At 41.8% G+C, this 25,331-nt stretch overlaps 1 protein-coding gene across 1 annotated transcript in view; it reads left to right on the forward strand.

Moving 5' to 3' along the window:
• asic1c (acid-sensing (proton-gated) ion channel 1c) overlaps nt 1–22,474 on the forward strand; it is a gene marked incomplete at both ends in the record, with an annotated part of 75,743 nt that extends 53,269 nt beyond the window's left edge. Inside the window, 10 exons of the mRNA XM_084458397.1 lie at nt 13,038–13,188; nt 13,689–13,816; nt 18,130–18,280; nt 18,550–18,606; nt 18,867–19,020; nt 19,201–19,292; nt 19,674–19,753; nt 19,964–20,035; nt 21,171–21,223; nt 22,396–22,474. Coding sequence (XP_084314523.1) covers nt 13,038–13,188; nt 13,689–13,816; nt 18,130–18,280; nt 18,550–18,606; nt 18,867–19,020; nt 19,201–19,292; nt 19,674–19,753; nt 19,964–20,035; nt 21,171–21,223; nt 22,396–22,474 — 1,017 coding nt within the window. The remainder of the gene's footprint in view (nt 1–13,037; nt 13,189–13,688; nt 13,817–18,129; nt 18,281–18,549; nt 18,607–18,866; nt 19,021–19,200; nt 19,293–19,673; nt 19,754–19,963; nt 20,036–21,170; nt 21,224–22,395) is intronic.
• Between the last annotated feature and the right edge of the window lie 2,857 nt (nt 22,475–25,331).

The following is a 25,331-nucleotide window of genomic DNA, read 5'->3' on the forward strand; positions in this document are numbered from 1 at the left end:
CAACCCAACCATTGGAACATGTTGGGTGTATGTGTGTGTGTGTGTGTGTGTGTGTGTGTGTATTTGTGTGTGTATTTGTGTGTGAGTGTGTGTGTGGGGGGCTGGGGGGGCTCAGAGGACGCCTGATGTGAGTAATGGATGTGTTGGAGAGAAAACTCGAGGAGAGAGTCTATCAAAGTGTGACTGCAGGCTGTGTTCGGACCGCTTGACTGACAGAACGGTTCTGTTACCTCCGATGGATTGTGCCTGCTCTGGAACCGGGGGGAACAAGAGGGCGTGCGAAGGCAACAGCATCTGTTATTTATTGATACAGACCGCCTGTGCTCGCCAGCGAGCCCCCCCGAGGGGAATGCACAGGCGCTCAGAGACCCAGCGATGTCCGCAATTTGATTTTCTGAGAAGTAATGCTGAGTCCTGTCCTCTCCTACCTGCGAAACACACTGGATGGGAGGGGAGGCAGCCCAGTGAGCTGAGAGCGCTCGTTCTATTACCCAGGCTACAACCTTGAAAGGGCTCCTGGTTGGGTGGTGTCTCGTAAGGCGTTTCATGAAAACATGTTGGTTGCTTGAGCGTGCAGTGAATGCTTTTACAAAAATTTAATTATCTATGTCGACTTAAATCCGGAACATCCTTCCATGCCATTTAACATTTTTATTTTTTTATATATTTTTTATTTTATTTTTTATGATGACAAGTATCCCCACTTCCTATTACAGTACATTTATATGAATAGGATCACAACAGGAACTTTGAGTCTTTGATATCCGTGCTCTCCTTGCTGTAGCAGACCCATATCCTGTAGCAGACCCATATCCTGTAGCAGACCCATATCCTGTAGCAGACCCTGTAGCAGACCCATATCCTGTAGCAGACCCTGTAGCAGACCCATATCCTGTAGCAGACCCATATCCTGTAGCAGACCCATATCCTGTAGCAGACCCATATCCTGTAGCAGACCCGTATCCGAGTGGCTGTGCTGCCTCCCTCAGGATATTCCAGGTTAGGTCCATGTAGAAACAGGCCACTAGATGTCACCCTCCACTCAGGAAGAGGTGAGGGTCACTCTCCACTAGCAGGTATCTTTCTAAATTACAGGACAGGGGGTGGGGGTGGGGGTGGGGGTTCTTTATTCGGCCACACAGTGGCACACACATTGCACACATAATGAGAGGCGACACAACACAGACACATGCAATTTTGGGGTGTCGCCGGGTGGAAATTGCTCCCTGCATTTCTACCATCCAAGCTGTCCTTCCTCCTTGGACAGCCAGGAGCAGTGGGCAGCCATTCTTCATGGCACCCAAGTGCTCAGCTCATGGCAGTCCAAGTGCTCAGTCCAGGTCTTGATCAGGGACCGGACTGAAGAGCATCTGTTCTTCTGCATGTTTTTCATATTGGGTTCTTTGGGAGGACACCCTGCAGAGAAAGGCCCGGAGACCTTCTTGCTGTGAGGCAACAGTAGTAGGTACTACGCTACTGTGGCTCACATGAGTGATTTTGGGGTTCGGTGTCTTGCTCAGACACAACCCCGGCAACTGGGATCGAATCAGGGACCTTCTACCTCCTGAGCTACCATTGGGTTCTTATTTGGGTAACTGCGGTGTTCACGTGGTAGATGTTGCCGTCACTCTACACATCATAGATGTTCTGTGTGTTCATTGAAATGCTAAACACTGCACCACGTGTATTGAGAAATACATTGATTTGGGATTAGCTACTGTCTGGTGATATTACAAGATTGTGCTGTAGTACTGTAGATATATTTCAGTTTTTCATTCTTTCTCTTCTCCACCTCCCTCCTGTCTGTCTCTGTGTATCTGAGTTGAGTCTAATTGCTGCCGGGAAAGTGTGTGTGTGTGTGTGCGTGCGCGCACTTGTGTGTGTGTGTGCGCTTGTGTGTGTGTAGCATTCTCACTGGTGCTTGAAGGAGCTCTCTCCACTACTCACTCCAAACTCTGTCCCCTTAATGAGTCTGGTGGGGTTTGACTGAGCTGTAAGAGAAAGGAATGTATTTCTCCTTGATATTCATGAATAGTTGAGCTGCTCTCAAGGTGCGGACAGCTATGGAAAATCAAGTTATAATCCTATGACTTTCCCTGTCCTTCCAGTCTTGTATAACTTGTGGTGTGGTAAACAATCATCTCCCTATTACAGTCGTAAAGCCTGTAAATTGGCAATAAAAGAGATATCTGGTAGCTACATTTACCTCAGAGGACAACAATGGAAATGTTGCCATAGAAATGGAATGCCCACAGCAGTTAGTTTTGCGGAATAATTTCAGTGATGCCCTTTCAAAGCTCCTATAACTCAAATGACTCATCACTAAGATGAGTTAACAAAGAAAGAGGCAATTGAAAGTGTTTGACCAATCGTAGCAGACAGTGAATAGGCTAACTGATTTATGAGCTGGGATTGGAATGTGTTGTATGGGGACAATGCAGCCAAATGGTGTCTGGAGAATATTCTTTAACACTCAAGAATAACTACCCCTTATAAATAGTTAATAGATCATCCACAAACTGTTAGCTAATGAGTTATTAATGATGTGTTAAACATTTGTTAATAGTAATTAATGATTTACAACTATCCCTTTTAAATAGTTAATAGATGATCCACAAATGGTTAATGGGTTATTAATGACTTATTAAATGTTTGTTAATAGTTGGTTAATTGTTAAAACGTTATTCTAAAGTTGCAACTATTCCTGATTTACTAACATTAGTGCACAGTGCTGGTGGTTGTTCTCTTCTATCTATCCTTCCATCCATCTGTGCACTGGTGTTAGTAAATGAAGAATAGTTGCGGCTTTAGAATAACGTCCCAAAAGGGTCTATAACTAATGAACAAGGTATTATCAAATATATTTACTAACTTTGACATATTGATTTGTTACTTTTAAACATGTATTAATTTGTGTTTACATGGGTCCCCTGATGGAAGGCCAGATTGGGCCTTAACAAGTCATTAGTATGTAGTTTATGAATCGCTTGTTCATGATCTATTAACTATTTATAAGGTGTAGTTTTAAATCATTAATTAATTTATTATTAACAAATAAATTATTATGAATAACTCCTTACATAACAGTTTGTGGATGACCTATTGACTATTTATAAGGGATAGTTGTAAATCATTAACCGACTATTAACAAACGTTTAACACAAATAAACAAATACCTGTATGACAAATAAGACAAATAAAATACAGGAATAAAAGTTACAGTGCAGTGTATGAATGAATAATTATTTGATTTAATAAAAAGCAGTGGCAAAAAGAAAAGTCTTCAGTCTTGATTTAAAAGAACAGAGTTGCAGCAGACCTGCGGTTTTCTGGAAGTTTGTTCCAGATATGTGGAGCATAAAAACTGAATGCTGCTTCTCCATGTTTTGTTTTAACCCTGGGGACAGAAAGCAGGCCTGTCCCAGACAACCTGAGAGGTCTGGATGGTTCATAACGTAGCAGCAGATCAGAAATATATTGTGGCCCTAAACCATTCAGTGCTTTATAAACCAACAGCAGTATTTTAAAGTCAATTATTTGACAGACAGGAATCAAGTGTAAAGACCTCAGAACTGGAGTGATGTGATCCACTTTCTCAAGCAGCAGCGTTCTGAATCAGCTGCAGCTGTCTGATTGATTTTTTAGAGATCTGTAAACGCGCCGTTACAGTAGTCAAGCCTACTGCCTAGCCTGTCAGCAGGCCACCATTTATTGATAAATCCGCGGCACTGTCCATGATGCTGAAATAGAACACCTTATTGTAGTCGTAAGTTTCCCCTTGGATCTGTCTTACATCTCCATTCAGCCTATAGGGGCCCACTATGAGGTCCCCGCCCCCTTTGCAATGAACCATTAGCTCTGCCCCTGCTAAAATGTTAAAATTGAAACTGTTATGGTATTTCAAGCATCTGGGAAAAGAATGGTAAACATAGGCCTAACTGTTAAGGTGATTATTTATGGGTACAGTTCATGTCTCTTCAATTGGTTTTCAGATTTAGCATAAAAGCCCTATAACTCATGAGAGTAAAGAATACTGCGGACTATCTTTCATACCTGTTTTATATCACATAATAGATGTAGACATCTATACTCCATCTACTTGTGAGGTTGGGCTAGAAGGGGAAAGAGAAATCCATCAGGAGGTATTTTAAGAGCTTAAGAGTGTTATAGCTCTCTAGTGTTTTCTTGAACAGGTAATTGAGCTGCTTATCAAAGATCGACTTGCATTATAAAGAAGTATGTGTCTCAGTACAAACCTTATCCGTGGAGAAATCCAGCAGTCATCTGATTATTTACAGTTATGACTAGAGTGGGGGTATTGAGGGTTTAATACAGCGTGTGTGCGTAAATGCTCAGTGCAGAGAGACAGAAATAAAGCAAGGGTAAATTGAATGGAGAGTGATGTTGAAAGGACCCGTAGGGGAAGTCCATATTGACGGGGGTAATGATGATTATCAGGCACAGCATATGTGACCCCTGGTGCTGGCCCTAATGGATCTGTAAATTCTCCTGCTGACTCAGGACGTTTCTTAGACCAAGCAGAGCTGTCGACCCCTGAACCCTGGCCCTTAACAGCTTCTATAGAACAAAATGGGCCTTAGCAATTAACTTACCAGTTAAAAATGCCTGCATATTGACAGGTTTCAGAACAGGCAGGGACAATCAATACAGTTAATCCATAAAGCAGGAAGCAGTCGGCATTAACTCTTGAGGTGGTTTTTCAGAATTAATTCACTTGTCAGTTTAAAACAAAGATGTTAAGGCACTAAATACATTTGGGAATATTATATAAGTCACTACTATCAGTTGCGACTATATGGTTAAGAAAAAAGATGAGTATTAATTGTTCTTCGGGGGCTTTTCAACCATGAATAATTTCAAAGTGTGACTTTAACTTTTAAACTAGGCCAGAGCCAGCGACTGACTTATCTTAAATTATCTCTCTGTGACTAGGACTCTCCTCAAAAGTAGATCCTTCCACTTTTTAGAATAACATGTCATGACATTTTTAAAATGTTGTGAAGGTGGATTCAATTAAACTTTATTGTTGAATACAAAAGCAGAGATGCTGATACTGTAAACACACCAACTGTTTTGCTATGTAGGCATACAGTATTTGCTATTCTTGCCCTTTTTGTGACTCGTTTTCCAATTTAAAAAACCTACTACTGTACATACAGTGCATCCAGAAAGTACTCACACCCCTTCACTTTATCCATGTTTTCTTATGTTAGAGCCTTATTCCAAAATGGATTAAATTCATAACCCTTTTTCTCAAAAACCTACACATAATACCCCATAATGACAAACTGAAAAAGACATGTTTGCAAATGTATAAAAAAATGTAAATATCATATGTACAAGATAAGTACAGCCACTCCCTTTGCTACAGGTATGAAACTCAAAATTGAGCTCAGGTGCATCCTGTTTCCACTCATCATCCTTGAGATGTTTCTACAACTTGATTGGAGTCTACCTGTGGTAAATTCAATTGACTGGACATGATTTGGAAAGGCACACACCGGTCCACATAAAGGCCCAAAGTTAAAAAAGCGCAGTGGTTTCCATCATTCGTAAATGGAAGAAGTTTGAAACCACCAGGACTCTTCCTACAGCTTTTGTCCGGTCAAACTGAGTAATCGGGGAAGAAGGGCCTTGGTCAGGCAGGTGACCAAGAACCTGAGGGTCACTCTGACAGAGCTTCAGCATTAATCTGTGAAGATGTGAGAACCTTCCAGAAGGACAAGCATCTCTGCAGCCCTCCACCAAACAGGCCTTTATGGTAGAGTGGCTGGATGGAAGCCTGTCCCCAGTAAAAGGCACATGACAGCCTGCTTGGAGTTTGCGAAAAGGCATCTAAATGACTCTCAGACCATGAAACAAGATTCTGTGATTTGCTGAAACCAAGATTGAACAATTTGGCCTGAATGCCAAGCGTCATGTCTGTAGGAAACCAGACACCACTCATCACCTGGATAATACCATCCCTACGGTGAAGTATGGTGGTGGCAGCATCATGCTGAGGGGATGTTTTTCACTGGCAAGAACTAGGAGACTAGTCAGGATAGAGGGAATGATGAACTGAGCAAAGTACAGGGAGATCCATGATGAAAACTTGTTCCAGAGCGCTCAAGACCTCAGACTGGGGTGAAGGTTTACTTTCCAACACGACAATGGCCCTAAGCACACAGCCAAGACAATGAAGGAGTGGCTTTGGAACAAGTCTGTCTTCTTCTTCTTCTTTCGTGTAACATCAGAGGTCCAACTCGGTGTCGTGTAGCCATGCCAGCATCTCGGGTCCTAGGTCAAAGAGGCTGGCTTCCGAGGGTGGCAAGTCTGTGAATGTCTTTGAGTGGCCCAGCCAGAGCCCAGACTTGAACCCGATTGAACATCTCTGGAAAGACCTAAAAATAGCTGTGCAGCAACGCTACGCATCTAGCCTGACAGAACTTGAGAGGATCTGCAGAGAAGAATGGGAGAAATACTCCAAATACAGGTGTGCCAAGCTTGTAGCATCATACCCAAGAAGATTTGAGGCTGTAGTCGCTGCCAAAGGTGCCTCAACAAAGTACTGAGTAAAGGGTCTGAATACTTATGTACATAATTATGTGATATTTCAGTTTCTTTTTTACTTTTAATACATTTGCAAAATTTTCTACATCTTTTTTTTCACATTGTCATTATGGGATATTGTGTGTAGATTTTTTTTTTTTTTTAATTTATTTTAATTTAATGCATTATGGAATAAGGCTGTAACACAACAAAATGTGGAAAAAATCAAGGGATGTGAGTACTTTCCAGATGCACTGTACCTGTAGTTGTTGATTGCCATGTCCTAAGAATCTCATTGTTCAGAATGACCTTGTTTGTATTTGATGAATAAAACACGTAGAAACTTGGGATTAAAGATAAACTACCATTCTTGTGACAAGAATGGTGAGTTGGGAAAGACAATTAAAATGGTTGTATACACCAGCAGGCATATAATCTGATAACATATGGCTTTGGTTAAGAGCGCCATTGAAGTGTGAGAACAAGGATAATTGTAGATTTAGACAATGCCTCAAATTGCTTATGGATTTCTGTTTTTATTGCCTTTTAACTCCTCGGTTAGACTTCCGTCTTAAGGAAGACTTTTTCATATCTGTTTAATATTCAAGTCTATGAATTGGTTTTTCTTTTTTGGTTTTTCAGCCTCTCTGTTTCTCTGAAGTCACCCAGGGAGAAATTGAGGCCGTCATTTTTCCAGATGAATTCGTCTGCATTTCTAACTGCCCTGGCTGAAATCCTGCACCCCTGCTTTCAGTCCTCTGATCAACCTCAACAACCTCTCTGAGAAGTTCCAGTCTAGTTTCCGGCTGGTCCACCACATTGAAACGGCACTACTTAGGGTCACAAATTACCTCCTGATGGCTGCTGATGCCCTCCCTGCCTCCTGATTCTTCTGGACCTGAGTGCAGCGTTCGATACAATCGTCCGTTCTATGCTCCTCGAATGCCTCCAAAATTGGTCTCTCTGAGTAAACCCTGAACAGGTTCCGCTCCTATCTGTCTGACTAAAGGAGTTTGATTCCCTAGGGGCGTCTGCAATTTCCCACAAGGATCTTGGCCCCATTCTGTGCATCCTCTATGCTCCCGCTCGGCCGTCGATTATCAGCAGGCATGAAATATCATTCCATTGCTACGCTGATGACGCCCAGCTGTCCATAAAAACTGCCCCAAGTCCCTCTGTTGCCTGCACAGGGCTCAACACCTGCCTTGAGGAGATAAGGGTGGACGAAACAAAGCTTCCTTCGACTTAACAGCTGCAAAATGGAGGCTCTACTTGTCAGCACCCCTCATGAGGTCCAGCGCTCTCCCATAACCCACCTCACCATTGCAGGCCAAACCATCTGGACATAATGCAAGGCACTGCTCATTGGGATCCTTGGCAAGAACCTCCAAAAGATCCAGTATATCCAGAACAGTGCTGCCAGGATCCTGATGAGAGTGTGGGAATATACCCATACGATCCCTATCCTGTCATCTTTGCACTGATTACCTATCTTCTACTAAACTGATGCACCAGATGGTTTGTTTCACTCAACCATTTGGGAATGCCTTGTTGGAAGGCACTGATTGGATGAACCATCTGTCTATCACCATCCATCACAGGTAAATCAAATTCTTACTGGATCCAGTCAGGAGTGGAGCGAAAACATCTTTTTCCACCGAGAGTGCCGGTGGTGCTGGAAGTGTCTTTGCTCTTCTTTCAATGAAGAAATACTCTCCAGTTCAAATATAACTGATGCTACATTATACACTGTAGCAGCATTTACAGTATGCTAGCCTTTAGGAGCCGCCATTGTTGTTTTATAATCAAGAGTTGCTTCTCGCTGTCACACATAAACCACAGTCAGTGTATCTGCTAGCATTTCCTCAAAGAACACTGATTGGCTAGATCGTTTTCTGATTTAGCACAAACGGATCTCTTATCGAGCTTTGCCACACTGATGAGTGGAGCGGATTTTGGCCTTTCAGCAGCTGAAAATTACAGAGAAGTTTGGAAAGAAAAACAGAGGATCAAAAAAGACTATGTAAGGGGAGGGTAACAGCAAAAAAGAGAGATATCAGGGACTATATACACATCCATATGTACAGTAGCTTGACACATTGATTCACAGTGAAAATAATGATAAATATTATGTATCATTGCTGTATATGCTATGATTCATTACCTTCACCACAGTGATAAGTCAGGACGAGAGGTAATGTATTCGGTGGCATGTTTTGGTTTATTTGTTTGTTGTTTGGTTGGTCTGTTAGCAGGATTACACAAAAACTACTAGAATGATTTTCATGAAACTCCTGGCGGGGTGTAGCATGGGTCGACTTAGAACCAATTCAATTTTGGAGCAGATCCGAGTCACAGAGTGACAAGCCACCCAAACACGGCCACCCATTCACCCCCATTCATTTTTGGGACTCAGGAGCGAAAAAAATTCCCCCCATTCATTGTCAATGATGAACATACATGCATATTTTAACATGAAATGTGTAATTATGCAACAATAAAGTAGGATTATTGTTAATGAATGGCTGTTCAGCTTTACGTGAAACTCTTGAGAGAATCACACTTTTTTCAATGAAACTATTACAGGTAAAAATGTAGAGCAGGTTTTGTCTTCATTGCAATATTTTTTTTTTATGTATCAATATACAGCCATACATGGATATCCAATATCCATGTATATATTGCAGTATATTGGAAAATATAGCCACTAGTTTCCTATATATGGAAATGTATAGTTTAATATATTACATTATATTTTCCAATACATCACAATATATTTTTGTTTCATAAGGATGGACCTGCTCTGTAAGCTACACTATTAGTAGTTTACTGTGGAGAACCCCCGGTTTTCAACTAAATATTCAAGGACATTTCATTAATTTATTAATTGGTTGCTGGCTCTACTTGTGTACCAATACAGTTTAATGAAATGATCCACGAATAGAGACACTGCCTCTTTTCCAACAAAGGAATACAATTGTACATGGCAGTACTACTTAATGAGTTCCTTTCACTCACTCACTCACTCACTCACTCACTCACTCACTCACTTGAAATGGGATTCGTATTGGTGTGTGAGATAGAAAAAAAAAACTCCCAATCTGAACCATTGGCGGTCGTGTTCCATCACTGGAGGAAAACAATTTCATCCACTGGCTCCACCTCATTCCCCTGCGAGTGTCGGGGGAGAAAGTAGCTCTCTATCCCTGCTGCTAGCAGGTCCACAGACTAAAAGCTTCTCTTCAAGCTGGGGGAATAGGGAGGCGTTGACATGTGTACAAATGGGGGGACCGGTGATATCTGCCAGTGTTGTCTGGTTCTGGAGCTGGAAGTGATGAAGAAGTGAAACATCTGAACAGGGGTATGTCTCTATGGATTTCCTATAACTAATTGCGTCTGGAATTGAAGTGCTAATTCATACAGCATTCGCTGTCTGGAACTGTCCCACCAATTTGCCCATTGATGATGGATTGTGATGGTTACATTCGATTCTTTTCCTTGATGGAATGAGTCTGCTGGCTTTTTGTGTCTGATGGATTCGGAATGTAAATCAGTTTTAAATCCGTGAAGAGGAGCACTTCTTTTTTCTTTGTTGTGATCGTCAGAGCTGAGACTTCTCAAGCCTGAATATATTACGTCCGATTTTACTTTGATTTCACACTAAAGATCTTACTACGAAAACAGCATGATATGCGAGGAAGCCACTGTGTGTAAGATGAAAAAGACCAAGCTTGACTGAACTGAAAGACTGCGTTTGATACATGTCGGCAGACCAAGGAGTAGGGATCATGGTAGCTGCCCCCACCTCAAAATCAATCACTCAGGGGTCTCCGCGACCCAACGATCCCCGGGAGACCCCTAAATGGAGCGCAGGCGGCAACATGCCGAAGTCAACGTGGAAGGAGATCACTGCGGCTTTCATGAAGAAGACCAAGGTCCACGGACTGAAGTTTGTCTTCTCTCCAGACAAGACGAAGCCCCAGAGGGTGCTCTGGCTCCTCGCCTTCTTCTGCTGCTTGGGGCTCCTGGCCACCTGGTCCTCGAACAGGATCCTCTATCTCATGTCCTACCCGGCCGTCACCAAGATCTACATGGTCTGGGCTCACAACATGTCCTTCCCGGCCGTGACATTCTGCAACAAGAACGTGTTCCGCCTGTCCAGCCTGACCAAGGCTGACCTTTACCACAGTGGCTACTGGATGGACCTGATGTACCCCAACCACACAGTGATGGAGAGGAACCTGGCCATCCTGAGGGACAGCCACAAGCAGAGCGTCCTCGACCTGCTGGACTTCAGCAGTTACAGCCCTCCTCCTCGTCACCATGTCAACACCACCGAGATGATTGACAGGCTGGGTCACCAATTGAAGGACATGTTACTGGACTGCAGGTTCCGGGGGGAAATTTGCACTCACAAGAACTTCAGCACCGTACGTACGAGCTAAAGAGAGTATGGTGTTGGTGAGGTGTTGATATCAATTGTGTATATTATATAATTAATAGGGGTTTGATATTAATAATTCACCCATTATAAATGAGTTCAGATAAATGTTTCAACATCTCAGATTAAATATGCATAATATATTGACTCAGTTTGACTTTGGTTGTTTCCGGGGAGTTGGTTGACTTGCTCGTTGAAAACGCCAGCATTAGTCTCTTAAGTCTCTTACTCTCAATCATTTTAACTCAGAGGTATTAGTAGCCTACTCCTCAAACAGATTGCTGATGAATAATGCATGATGAGAAAATAGATGACATTTTAGTCACATTGAAGTGTTCAATTCAATTTCTCAATGATGCAAGGGATTTGAGAATATTATGAACACCTTGGATGCACTGTCAAGCAGTCAACCCAATTGTGGAGATATTTTATTGTTTGTCTGATGAAATGAGATTCCATCTTAATGAGGACGTTTGTTCCTTATAGTCAGTCTTTTGTCAGCATGAACAAAATTATTCTCCATGCTGATTGAGTACTTGATTTGTAGAGCGTTCAAAATAGGCCTACCTCAAACCACGCACGGCTTCCTTGAGATGAAACTCTTGATTTGAGATCTAATACCGGTTGCTATAGGGCCTCATTACAGATGGCCTGAGAGAGCAGCTGTCTGGCCCTGTCAGTCATGTCTGAGCCCAATGTGAGTCTGTCTCAACATGGATCACTAATCTCTGGAGAGCAGCTTTGCTACACTGGCAGAGTTTGCACCATCCTTTTCCCTAGAGCTTCACCAAATTGAAACTGAACCCTGTAGCCCCGGGCATAACAACCCTCTCTAGAGCTGAATGTAAAGCCATGTAACCAGACAAGAGCAGGAACGATTATTGATCCTGCTGCAAAACAGCTTGTCTCAACCTCTACTAACTTCGGTCAATCAATATACTTGGTCACAATGAAACAGAGTTGGGTTGCTTGAAGTTCTCTGTGCATGTAGCTCTGTGCGTGTGTTTGTGTGTGTGTGCGCGTGTGTGTGTGTGTGTGTGTGTCTGTATGTGTGCACCTCTGTGTTGGAGTGTAGTGAGAGCTGTTTGTAGCCTCTGTGCCACTGTGGCATGCCATACCTGGGGCATATGAAGATAAACACGCAATTGATGTATGACACACGCTTTAGATTAGATCAAACCCCTAGAGGGCTGCATGACCGATCAATTCCACATTCTGAAATTAAATCGCTTATCCTGCCAACAGATTTTAAAGTTGTCATATCTGTTTAAACTTGCAGTAAATAACAAGCCTAGTCAGTTACGTAAAGGTACAGCAATATGGAAAGAACCTGCAGACTTATTTCTGTTCTGTTGCCAAAGATGATGTGTCCTTGAATTCGTAAAATTGAAAAATGCATGTACTGTAACATCAATCAATCAATCAATCAAAGCTTTATTTGTATAGCGCATATCATACCCAGAGGCAACACAATGCGCTTTACAGAGAACAAGGGAGGTGGGCATCAATGTCATGGGAGATGGTGCTGCAATGAAAGATTGGTATAGGATGAAGAGGGACTGTTGTTGTTTAGTAAAACCAGCAGGGTATACTGTAGCTGCAGGCAAAACAGCACTGTGAGACATGAATACCATCCAAATGCGTGCGGACTCAGCCTGCCAAGAGACCTCTGAGAAACAGGACACATGAATTGTTCTCAGAAAACTACTTTAGAGTTGGATGGGGTGATGGTGTTAACAGAGCTGTGGCTTTTCTACCCAGAACTTGCACTCTGTCTTTTCTACCCAGACAGGGGAACAAGCGGCTGGAATTGAGGAACAAATGACAGTTGCCAGTGTGGAATTGTCAATTACTGTATTTCGTTGATCAGACAAGCATCTTGTTTGGCTTGGTGTTTTCCCCAAAATAATTACAACACTACTACTGTAATAACAGCACTCCTGCCTACAAATCCTGAACTAAATAGAGAAAGACATTAAATTAAGAGTCTTGTACCAGTGAAAACATTTACACTGCGTTTACAAGTGTGGTGTTCACTTTGCAGATCTACACTCGCTATGGAAAATGCTACACCTTCAACTCTGGATTGGACGGCAACCCATTGTTGACTACCTTAAAGGGAGGCACAGGAAATGGTCTGGAGATCATGTTGGATATTCAACAGGATGAATACTTGCCAGTTTGGGGAGAGACAGGTGAGTGTGAACGTCTGTTTAATCACACCAGCAAACATGTTTTTGTTTACGAACTGTGAGGTTTCTGCTTCTTCCTAGCTAACAACTCTACAACATGAACTCTCGCCTTCAGAGAAGATTACAAACAAGACATGAGACAGGATTTGTGTAGATCTACTGTATGTCGATACAACTAATCCTACTCTATGTTTGATACCAATATAATGAATTGCCAGACTATGCATTGTTGTACAGTAAGTCATCATTTTCGATCTCCCCTCCAATTTGACACTTTCACAACAAGTAACGGTCTTCAAGTTCAATGAGATGTTATGAGCGCAAGTATATTCAACTTTGTGTTACACCGTCAGCTGACAAATATTTTACTTTCTGTACATGGATATACAATGTATCGACCTCTGAACACGCCAACACAGCCCTCATACCAGTAATGGGAACAGAGGGGAGTGGGGTTTTCTGTAGCTGTTCCTGTTACATTCTCTGGTCTGCTGTATCCACAGACGAGACCTCCTACGAAGCAGGCATCAAGGTTCAGATCCACAGCCAGGACGAGCCACCCTTCATAGACCAGCTGGGATTTGGTGTGGCCCCTGGTTTTCAAACTTTTGTCTCATGTCAGCAGCAACTGGTACCTAATGCCTCTTGCACAAACACTTCCCTTCCAACCTCGACCTCTCGCTGATCTGCTTCTGTCTGTGTTACTTCCAAACCCTTCCCTCCTATGTCCCTGTCTGTCTGTCTCAGAGCCTGGCGCTAAACCAGTGCTGTTGATTCATCTCATGCATGGAATGATTAATCAAAGTGTTAAAAGCTAAAACTAAACGTTTTGACTGAATACATTGAATTAATCAATGGATTCATAAATGTGCTATCAGCTAGTAATGTTCATTCAAAAAGGATGCAGAGGGAAATAATGAATGGGTGTACTGTACCAAGCAATACATTTTTGTAAGTGTGTTTCCACTGGAGATGTGGAGCTAGTGCTGCCACAGACTGGACTGGGATAATGCCCTGAAATATCTGATGGCTCAGCATTTTGTTTCTCACATTTCCGGCAGGTCGTGGGGAAATTAGAATACTGACGCTGTGAACGCCATGTACATTGTGTCCATTCATGCATACAAACAGTAGGCAGAGAAATATCCATTAAAAAGAGACTTCTCACAAAATGCACAGAGCCGTGGCAAGCCTTTGTCAAAAGTTTCCTTGGGGGCAGAAAAGTTAATGTTTTTCTGAGTGGGAGAAAAAGTTATTTTTCCTTTATGCGTTCCAAAAAGATTTATAAGATCAACATGGCATTCAGTGAAAGGACAAAAAAAAGTTTTTTAATTAGTAGACCTGAAATGTCGTCAAAATGAGCTCTCACATAGTTTCCAGGCAAAATGACAGTTTCACTTAAAGCAATTCCACTCAGTGCAAGGACAGACCACAGCACAGCTGATGCAGTGTACGGTATGGTACAGTACATGTAATCATGCCGCTTCCTTGAGAATTTCCCATGCGAGGGGGAAGATTTCAGCAGCTTCCTGATGAGACTGAAATATGTCCACTGGAATGGACCACTGTACTGTCCAGTCCTCACAGATCTCTGCACACTATGATCACTTCAAATGGAGTGATGCATTTTTCACTGTCCTGTCACAGAGACTGACCAATATCATAGGATGGTCATTGTCAGCCACGTAGTCACGTATTGCATCCTGTTGTGTCCACCTTATGCAATACACCTACTGTACTGTATTGCAGTACACGCAGCACAGTATTGTGCATTAACAAAAGCTACTTGAGATTAATGACTGTAAATAAAGAGTTTTGGGGAGCTGCTCAGCCCTACTCCCCAGATGCCTAATCCATTAATTATACAGTACACTGCAGGCTGTCAACAGCCTTCTTACTGTAGCTGTACTGTAGAAGAAAAGTCCATCTTTTCTTCAGTGAATGAGAAAGAAGTAATTAGCTTCAGTGTTTACTCCTGACTGCATTGACAGGGTGGTACAGGGCCCTTAATGCCCACAATACATTGATCTCACATCCGAACCAAATGAAATCTTAATGCTTCATAAAGATGTGCAGTTAAATGACATAATTAGAAGAACAAAATAACCCCACACTGTGTTACAGGTACTGTATATCACTCACTTTATATCAGACCTGGGTCAAAATACTATTATTATATCATGGGTTTGCATATTTGGGAATGGCCCATTGGTTCCGTTGTGCCAGACTAGCAATCATGCACGGACAAGTACAGTAAATGGAAATATTTCAAATAGATGGCAAAACTCAATATTCAACGGACTTCAACAGGTTTCTCAATATTCAACAGACTAACATGTGGTTATGGAAGCAGTGCATTTAACTCTTCAAACAGACAATTGGACACCACAATCCATACTCTAAAACATTTATTTAAATGTTTTGTCCTGACTGAATTTAGGGCTTGATGGCAACATCTCCATAAATCAACACCATGTAGTTATCTTGAGGGACTGAACCAAAGCACATTAAGGGTCATGCTGATTAATTTAGATCAGAAGATCAACACCAGGAGAAAGACATGTTTGCAGCCTGAAAGTCAAGTTGAATTAATTAGGCTGCCATTCAAGTCTAATATGAATATTTTTTCAGCAGAATTAACTCCATCTCAAGCTAATCTTAATTGACCGGTTCATTTCTGAAATTCATATTGTTTCATTTATATGCTAATCCAACTTCTTTGCATGGAAAGACCAGTGGAACACATCGTCTTCAGGCTATTTTCCATGACTCAAGATCCTCACAAACACAACGTGAGAAGGTACAGTATGAGCGAGATTTGTCCACCAACAACCTCATATACTGTACATACTGTACATTATCGATCTCCTACCCCAATTCTTTAGAAAGAAAACCCTGCGATGTTGTTGAACCGATTTGGGGATTGATTATCTCAGTCCCAGGCCCTGTTGGGAGCTGCAGATGTTCTGGGGCTCATTAAGATGAACACAGGTTGGCTAGCTCCTCAGAGGGTGGCTGCTTTGACAGAGGTTGTTTCTCTTGCATCACTGTTGCTTCACTCTGTCGGTATTGATGTCGGCTGTATTCACCCCCCCCCAGATGAGACGTCCTATGAGGCCGGAGTAAAGGTTCAGATTCACAGTCAGTCAGAGCCTCCTTTCCACCATGAGCCGGGTTTCGGGGTCGCCCCCGGCTTCCAAACATTCGTTTCCACCCAAGAGCAGCGGGTAGCGTACTGTCTGCCTGTCCCGGTTTGCTGCATGCCACCAGCTACTGTGAGAGCCACTCCACATCCCACCCCCTCACCCACCCCCCCAGGCAGGTTGGACTGGACCCACCCCCTCCATGTGGCCGTAGCTACCACATTCCCAACATATTGTCGTCTTTGTCCTCTTTTCTTATAGCTGCCCAACATCATGGAATAGCTTTTATGCTCTCCATTCCTACTACCACCTAAGTCTGCGTTTTCATCTAAGCTGCTGTATGACACTCCGATATTACCATGCACTTTTACAGTTTAGTTCCATGTTTAGCATTTCAATGTTTTATTTAGTTTGAGTATCCTCTCAGAGTAAGATCTCCAGACAGAAGTGTTTATTGCCAGACTTCTTCCTCCAAAAAAGACAGTTGTTATGAGGCTATGAGCAGACTGTGGAGTTCAATAAGGACCTAATCAAGTTTGCAATTTCATGTCACTAGCTTGGCTTACTTGCAGTCGGTGTCTGAAACTTGCAATGGAATAAATTCACATTACATTGAGGGCCATGGTTAGATTTAGAGAAGATTGAAAAGTTGTAGTACCTCATGGTGGAGACCAACAGTCAAGCATCGTGTTTGGTAGTTATGAGGTGGTGATTATCATCGCTTTCAGCTGATGTTTGGTCAGTTTGGCTACTTTTTTTTTAGGACTTTGGGGTTCTGTTAGGTCTTTACAAAATTGGTGGAAGCCAATAATTCCATGAATTGATATTAAGGTTTGGAATTAAAATGTCAATGCAGCCAACTAAGCCAATACACCAAATGGTTACCCTAATGTATTCTAGAGACTTATTTGAACATTTAGCTTAAAGCTGCAGTTGTAGCTGAGTGTAAAGAGGATAATTAGCTAAACAACCATTATGTCTGTAATAAACACACAGTCTTGAAATGGTCTTTGTTCTGCAATGGAGAGTGTGTGTGAATGATAACTCGAGGTACAGTAGTGCATGCTAGAAATAATAATAGACACTCATGTGTACTAAGACTATGAACATACTACACTCTTTGTAGAGTTCTTCAGTGACTGTCAGTGTAGCATGATGACTCATGCTGCAGGTAAATAATACATACATAATTCAGTCATTATATTCATAAAGCACTTTCCATTGAGAGACAATCTCAAAATGTTGTCCGAAGTAGTTCTGGAATAAATATCAGACAAAAACAATATTGTGAATTTCTTATTTTTCGCGATTACACACCTCTGTACTTCCCTTAGATAGGGAAGTATGTTTTGCATAAAGTCTGCGCTAAGACACACAAAACATCACCATACAGTATCACGTTCTCAAAATAATCTTCTCCGTTGATTGTGGTGTCCTGTCTGAAGCTACCTACCTGTGTAACAGACAAGGTTAAGCCTGCCTCCATTCCCCCATGGTACTCTGCTTTCTCCACAGGGCTAGTGGTCCTCTGCATGGTGTCTGCTTGCCGTGAGCCGTCTTCACCAGAAATACTATCTTCTAGTCTTAATTGGAATACATGTCAAAAGCATCTATGGAAAACATCTCTTTACTTATACTCATTGTGTCTTTACCACGTTTGGTACATTTCTGTCTCATTTCGTCTGCTTGCGTCGTCTGTTGGCTTTGCACCGGGCTGGGCTGGGCTTTAACTTTTCTCTGTTATTGAGTGTGGTCCTGTGTGTCGATACTGAGGTTAGTTCTGTGCTCTGCTCTGTCTCAGCTCCAGTATCTTCCTCCTCCTTGGGGGGACTGCAAATCAACTCCAATCGACTCCGAGTTCTTCTCCACGTACAGCATCACGGCCTGCCGCATCGACTGCGAGACACGCTACTTGGTGGAAAACTGCAACTGCCGGATGGTCCACATGCCCGGTACACATACTGTACTTCTTTAGACTTCGTTTCATTTCAAACCTTTATTTATACTCGTGAAGCACTGAGGTTTCCCCTCATTTACAGTGATGATGAGTTTACACAGAGACACAAATCAAATCAGCACACAGACCTGTTCCTGGTTTCTGGTTTTATTGCAATACTAACAATGTTGGATAGGGAACGACAGCATCGACTCTGGAGTATGTCAAGATGCTGATGGATAGGAGAGCAAATGTTTGTTTACCTTTCTCTGTCTTGTGGGACAGGGACCTCAACAGTGTGCACACCCGAGCAGTACAAAGACTGTGCAGACCCAGCGCTAGGTAAGCCAATTTTCACTTACCACAGTATATGAGCCAGTCTCATTTCTCAGACTGTACTGCAGAGTTGGGTACTCTACACACCTCAAAATAAATTGCAGTATTCTATTATTGATTGCCAAATTATATACAGTAATCTTTTTTTCTATCAAAACGTGAGCCATTGTGCTTTCAAGTTAATGATGCCAGCAAATTCTGTGACTTAAATCAATATACTGTAAAAGGCATTTCTCTTCAATCACTGTCATTGTCATCCTCCACAGACTTTTTGGTGGAGAAAGACAACGACTACTGTGTGTGTGAGACACCCTGCAACATGACGCGCTATGGCAAGGAGCTGTCCATGGTGAAGATCCCCAGTAAGGCCTCTGCCAAGTACCTGGCCAAGAAATTCAACAAAACGGAGCAATACATTGGGTAAGTAGCACTGGATGGTCGGATAAGAGTTCAAGGGTAGACTTCAAGGGTAGACTAGAATAACCAAGAGATCCTACTGTGTCTTTATGAAAAGCAGTGACCTTTTGCATGACCTCCATTGTTCACATTGACTGTATAATAATGATCTACGTGTGCTGTAATCTTGTTGTCTATTCTCAGAGAAAACCTACTGGTCTTGGACATCTTCTTCGAAGCGTTGAATTATGAGAAGATTGAACAGAAGAAGGCATATGAAATCGCCGGACTGCTTGGTGAGAAGTTCAATTTAAGCTTAATTTTCTGTTGTTACAGATTGAGAAGAAAAGTGTTATGATGAAACGGAGAAGAAACATGGACCTGAGCAGGCTCTACGTGACACACTTGCTAAGGCTTTTTTTTTTGTCAGGCTACCTCTTTGAGGGTGTGAAACTTGGCAGAACACATTTTTATAATTTGATGCACTTGAAATGAAAGTAAAACTAGTGAAAGTCAAATGGAAAGCCAAGGCTGATTGGGCAGCTGGTGACAGCCCTGCCCAGCTGGTTGCCTGTTGCCTGGAGATACTGGATTGAAAGTGACAGGTTAGGAATGGTTTTGTGCAGTGTGCCATTACCTGTCCATATTCGTTCACTCTCCATATTTCATTTCCACAGGTGATATTGGTGGCCAGATGGGATTGTTCATTGGAGCCAGTGTTTTAACCATACTGGAAATATTTGACTACTTGTATGAGGTAATGTGTCCTTCCCATTTGTTTAACCGTTTACATTCACCTATGACAGCCGTATCAGAGATACAGTAATAGTGCTATAGACATAAAATGCACTACACTATAACGTAACACATCCCTTGAAGTACTGATATTGATGTACAAATTATTACACATTTAATGTTTTTAACAATTGACATGTATTTTGATGTAATGCTGTGTTCTTACATTTAGGTATTTAAGGATAAGGTTTTGGGTTACTTCATAAGCAAGAAACGGCCCCGGCGTTGTCAGAGTGACAATCTGGTAAATTGAGTCTCACAAATTGCACTGGTTTGTTGATTAATTGTAACAAGACAGAAACTCAAGCCTTTTTCATGACCAATGGACAGTAGGGCGAGCAAATCAAAGTATGCATTTGACTGTAGACTACGTAGTTTCAACCATCCCGGAAGGTACTGAAAAAGCCTGGGTTCCTGTTTGTGCATGAGTTCTTTGCATGCCCCGGTACTTGCGTTTTGGAGTTTGACACATACTCGGATGTGGAAGAAACGACTCCAGAGATGTCCTGGTTGCATTTGAGTGGCTCAAGTAAAATAAATCAAGAGATTCAAGATTTAAGTATGGAGTATGGAAAGTAATACAGTAAGTGTGTTTGGTTTATATATCGTGGTTTGCTTCAGACCTGGGTCAAAATACTATTTGAAATCGTTTTAAATACTTATCTGGGCTTTACTGTTTTGCCTGGTACAATAGAACCAATGGACCCATTATGTAAACCCCACCTACAGTACCAGATGTTCCAGGCAGACTCATGCAAAGTATTTGAAGGACTCCAAATACTATTTGACCCAGGTCTGGTTTGCTCAGAAGGGTGTGTGAGAAACATTTCTGTCCTCCCAATGGGAATAGTAACACGAAAAGAGGGCCTATAGCTATAGAGATGGATTTATGGTTTTTCACTCATATCATGTAATCATTCATTATAGAAAATCATTTCCTAATCCTTTTCTCTTCTGCAAATTCATTTCCCTCTCCACTCTCAAGACTTTGAAATCAAATCAGGCACATATTCAATAGTGAGGCTATGTGGTTTGGTTGTTGTAAAGTATGTGTATACTGTACACAAGAGAGTCTACAGTACATGGCAAGCATAGTGGGCGGAGTCTAACAATGTCCCTCGCTTTCTCAAAATGAATTAGCTTTTAAACTTTCATACAGATCAAATAGCCTAACAGAGGTGACATCTGACCTGCATAGTGTTGAGTGTCCACCTATAGGGCTACACTAAGCGACATAAGTCTGTTGCCTTGCCGTTGTGCATACAGTATCAACTTGCTTGGAGGCACTTGTCATCTTACTTCTCTACCTATCAGCACTGCATTGTGTTTTATTTTCATTTCAGTCACCCTCATCTTTCTTTTCATCATGTCTATTCCAGGAGTTTCCAGAGAACCCAACCAGCCCTGGTGTCACGCCTAATCATGCCCCCAGGTAGCAATCCCATTGATAATAGTTCCTCCCTTCCATACTGTCCCTCTTTTTCAGACATTCTGAGAATCATTTCATACATAATTTCCTTTCTGGTAAACAACACTTCCACCATGGTGGTTTGATGGTTGATTTTGTAGGTGACTTTATATCAATAACTGGAGTGGTGTAAAACTTTCCAAGCCAACATGTACTCTTTAGAGTCTTTCAGTTTGCTGTGTGGAATTCGTTCAGAGATCCTTGGCTTAAAACAAAGAATGTGTTGGTTGGATTCTCTCCCTGTTGATAGTTGCGACTTTAAGCTAGCCTCTATCTTACTGCTTTCAATTAATAATTAAGATGTTTTCCTTCCTTTAGGATAAATGCAGTTTCCTGTGGAAAAAAATAATAATACAAAAATAGTACAACAAAAGTTGATGTATCTACTTCCTTTCCGCAGCGCAGACCGCCATTTACTGTAGGGGGGGGGGGGCATTGTACTGGAACTGTACCCAATAACATCACTAGATGCATTCCTCTGTGATGTCATCCCAGGGTTGCATGCAGTGAGTTTGCACAAAACGCAAGTGGTGCTTTGTCTGCTGGAGTAGATACAGTACTCTGCAACTTAACAGCTTTGATGGCTGTTGCTTTTTGGATCCACATTTCAGCAACCTTTTAACTGAAGCAACCGCAGGCGCACTAGACCTATGCAGGCGTATAAAATGGATGTATTCGGATGTCGATCGCTATGCAGGAGACAATATACCGATCTCAAGACGAGGACTAAAAATGTGTGTGGTGTTTCTCTCTCCCTCCTCCATTCTCATCATAACCCTCTTAAACTTTCCCCATATTCTCTCTGCTCTCTGCCCACACCCTTTGAAACATAACTGACCTGACTGGCATCTACCCATCTCATCATCATCATCATCATCCATACCTCTTTTTTTCCTGTCGTTTTTTGTTGTTATTGTTGTCTTGGACCCATTGGTCATGGTCAACCTCATCAAATGATGTCATCCCTGCCTTGACCCCTTACGTCCCATATGCGTTCATGTCTGACGTGTTTCTGTTATTGTCACATTCCCTCCCATATTTTACTGTGGCCCATTTCCTGCTCATCGTGGCTCCACCCACCCCTCCCTTAATATGGTTGAACTCCTCCCCCCTCCTTACCCACCCCTGTGTTTCAGAGCACCTGTGACACCCTCCGGAGTCACTCGGACAGTCTCGGATACACGCCGAACATGTTACCTCGTCACCCGACTTTAGGCAACTTCGAGGAGTTCGCTTGTTGACGACATAAGGAAGGGGGGGCCTGGAAGAGGGGGTGGGGGGGGGGGGGGGGGTGTTGACAGCAAACTGTGAAATGACTTAAGTATTACAAAAACATAGACTCAAAGAATAGTAGACTTTACCAATGCCTGAATAGAAATAGAATACTATCATTAGAATAAGACCACTTCCAAAACAGAACTCAGGTTTTAACTGCCATGTGAAGGCATCAACAATGCTATTAGTTTATGTTCCATTCTGTGGCATGTCCTTCAATTCTATGACCTTGCGGTGTTTGAATCAGTGGAGTAAAGTAGATATCTCTTGAAGCTATTCCAAGCAGGGTCACCACACACACCAGCTCTATGAAGCCATTGTGCTGGATATGAAGCTGAGAGGCTAACCATGGTTGGCATGTGCAGCTTAGTCAGGGGTTTCATTAGCATAATGGAGTTTGGAAAAACTCTACTGTATATGCTTTACTGTATATGGTACCATGTATATGGAAAACATCAGACGTGGCTCAAGTCCCTCAATGTGAGCTGACTTCATTGTTGCCTTTCTATTGAAATGACTGTACACAATGAATGTACACAACCTGTTTTCAGTGCTCTTCAATGTGTTCCAAGGGGAGACGCTGTAACAAGATTAATGAATGTCTTACAGTACATGGTTATTGAAGAGGGTGTGAGGACAGTTTGCGTAAGCAAATGAAAGACTGATTTTTTTTATTTTGTTTTTTTTGGGGGGGGCGGATTTAAAATTCACTTTAATGGTGAAATGTTTGTATGTTGTGGTCTCCCACTTTCGGAGATAGTGCTGTTATATCAGACATTGTGACTGTCATGGAAAAGAGAGCATTTACCCCTCTACAAGTGTTGCCCCCTTCTTCATCAACCCTTCATTAGGCTGGGAAAACAACCAAGCTGATGCACGTGACTTGTTACTCTTGTAACTTGACATTTGCGGGTGTTGTTGAGATGTATATTAACCCATGACCGTGGCTTTTTAGCTGCAAAACATTCATCAGCACAATTCCTATGTGATAGTAATCTATTCTATTTCAAATTAGTGGAGTGCAAACGTTTTCAAAGTGATGTTCTGTATCTTCACAGAAACTATTTGTAAATACATGATCAAATGCCATTATGAAATTCTCTATATCTCCTGTATTGAGACATTTGTTGGAAATAAAAAACAAAAGCATTTCTCCATTCCTGCTCCTGCGCCATAAGGCACTGGGACTTTGTGTTTAGATGGCTACAGTTGACTTGCTATTCGTGACACGGCGCCGTTCCCACAGAGCCTGTTGGTATTCAAGTGGGCCGGAAGTGTATCCTCCAGATACAATTCATTTCCAAGACCGAATACTACGTAGAATTTATTAGATGCAGGAGATTTGCCTCAAAACATACTTAACCCATTCTATTCAGTTGATTTGTTACACGGAACATGCATTGTATAATTGCATCATTATATTCTATCGTTATTGGAATTCCAGTGCATCAAATAACACAATTTGTGATGTGTAGATGATCAAATATAATAAACTATATATATATTTAACCATCATGCTATGTACACACTTTTACTGTGTCAGTCTAATTTCTCCCTGGTGAATGTTGTCTCCTCATGTCCATCACACAACAGACCCCAGAGTTGTTGTTCTTCTACCTTTTATTGATTTTACATTGATGCCAATTATTCAACATGCACTGTTGGTAACATTGTAGGTTTGTTACTCTTTTTTCTGTGAATTAGATGACTGTTGATGTGAAGCACAAAGCCTTGGAGATCAGCCATTGCTCCTGAGCCAATTACCTATGTTGATGATCATGACTACCTTATTGGCACCGGTTCAACAATGTACAGGTTGTATATATACTGTATGTACACTGAGTTCAGCATTGTCTTGGAGAAGAACATCATCCCTGTAACAAGCCAAATACCATATTGTAAAGTGATAGTCTATAGTTGGAATTGTGAACTTTTCAGGGGTGTTTGAAAATCTGGTTAATCAGTGTTGTGTTGTCGTGAGCAATAAATGCATTGGATTTGCATTGGATTAACACTTTTTGAAATAATATTAATTCATTGTCAATTCTGTGGATTATTCAGAAGCTGAAATGAATGGGATCAATTAGCCTTTAAATTATGACATTGCACTGATCTGAATAGACTACCTTTCTTACTTCTCTTCTTCACTTTACATGTTAGACAAAATGTAATTCATGCAACAGGTGTGTTGCATTTGATTTGGGCAGAAAAGTTGTACTAAGTGAGGCGTTGTACTCGTCCGAGTCTTTACCCCTGTCTACTACCAATCAAAGAACACTTCATGCGGTAGCCCAAACTAAACTGGGACCATCAAGTCCTGTCATTGTTCTATATGGGGCGGGGTTCTTAGAAAGTCTGTAATCATGGCCAAGTCGAAGACAGCATTATACATTTCGTTCTACCAATAGATTAAAAAAACATTCCTGCAGCTAATGTATTATTATTATTATTACTATTATTATTGCACTTAGCTACCTCTATTCCTCCATGCATGACCGTTGTGTATGTCCCATATGTATCGTCAGCCATGTTAAAGACTTGTCCAAAACTGGGATGCTGGAACCAGATGAAACAAAATTTGAAAGATGGCTAAGATCAAGTATTATGGGTAACAATGCCTCTTTATTGGCATGGACATTCCCCAACAGCTAAGCTTGGGACGGTATTTTAGACCAGCAAACTGTTGAGTGTTTTAGGGATGTTAGGATACATATTTTACTCCATTTTGCTTGTCAAAAGATGTATGTAGCTTGAAAGGAATGATGTGTTCCTATAAGAGTGGGTCTTATACAGTATG

Source organism: Borostomias antarcticus, assembly GCF_949987555.1.
Source record: "Borostomias antarcticus genome assembly, chromosome: 24".
Classification (NCBI taxonomy): domain Eukaryota; kingdom Metazoa; phylum Chordata; class Actinopteri; order Stomiiformes; family Stomiidae; genus Borostomias; species Borostomias antarcticus.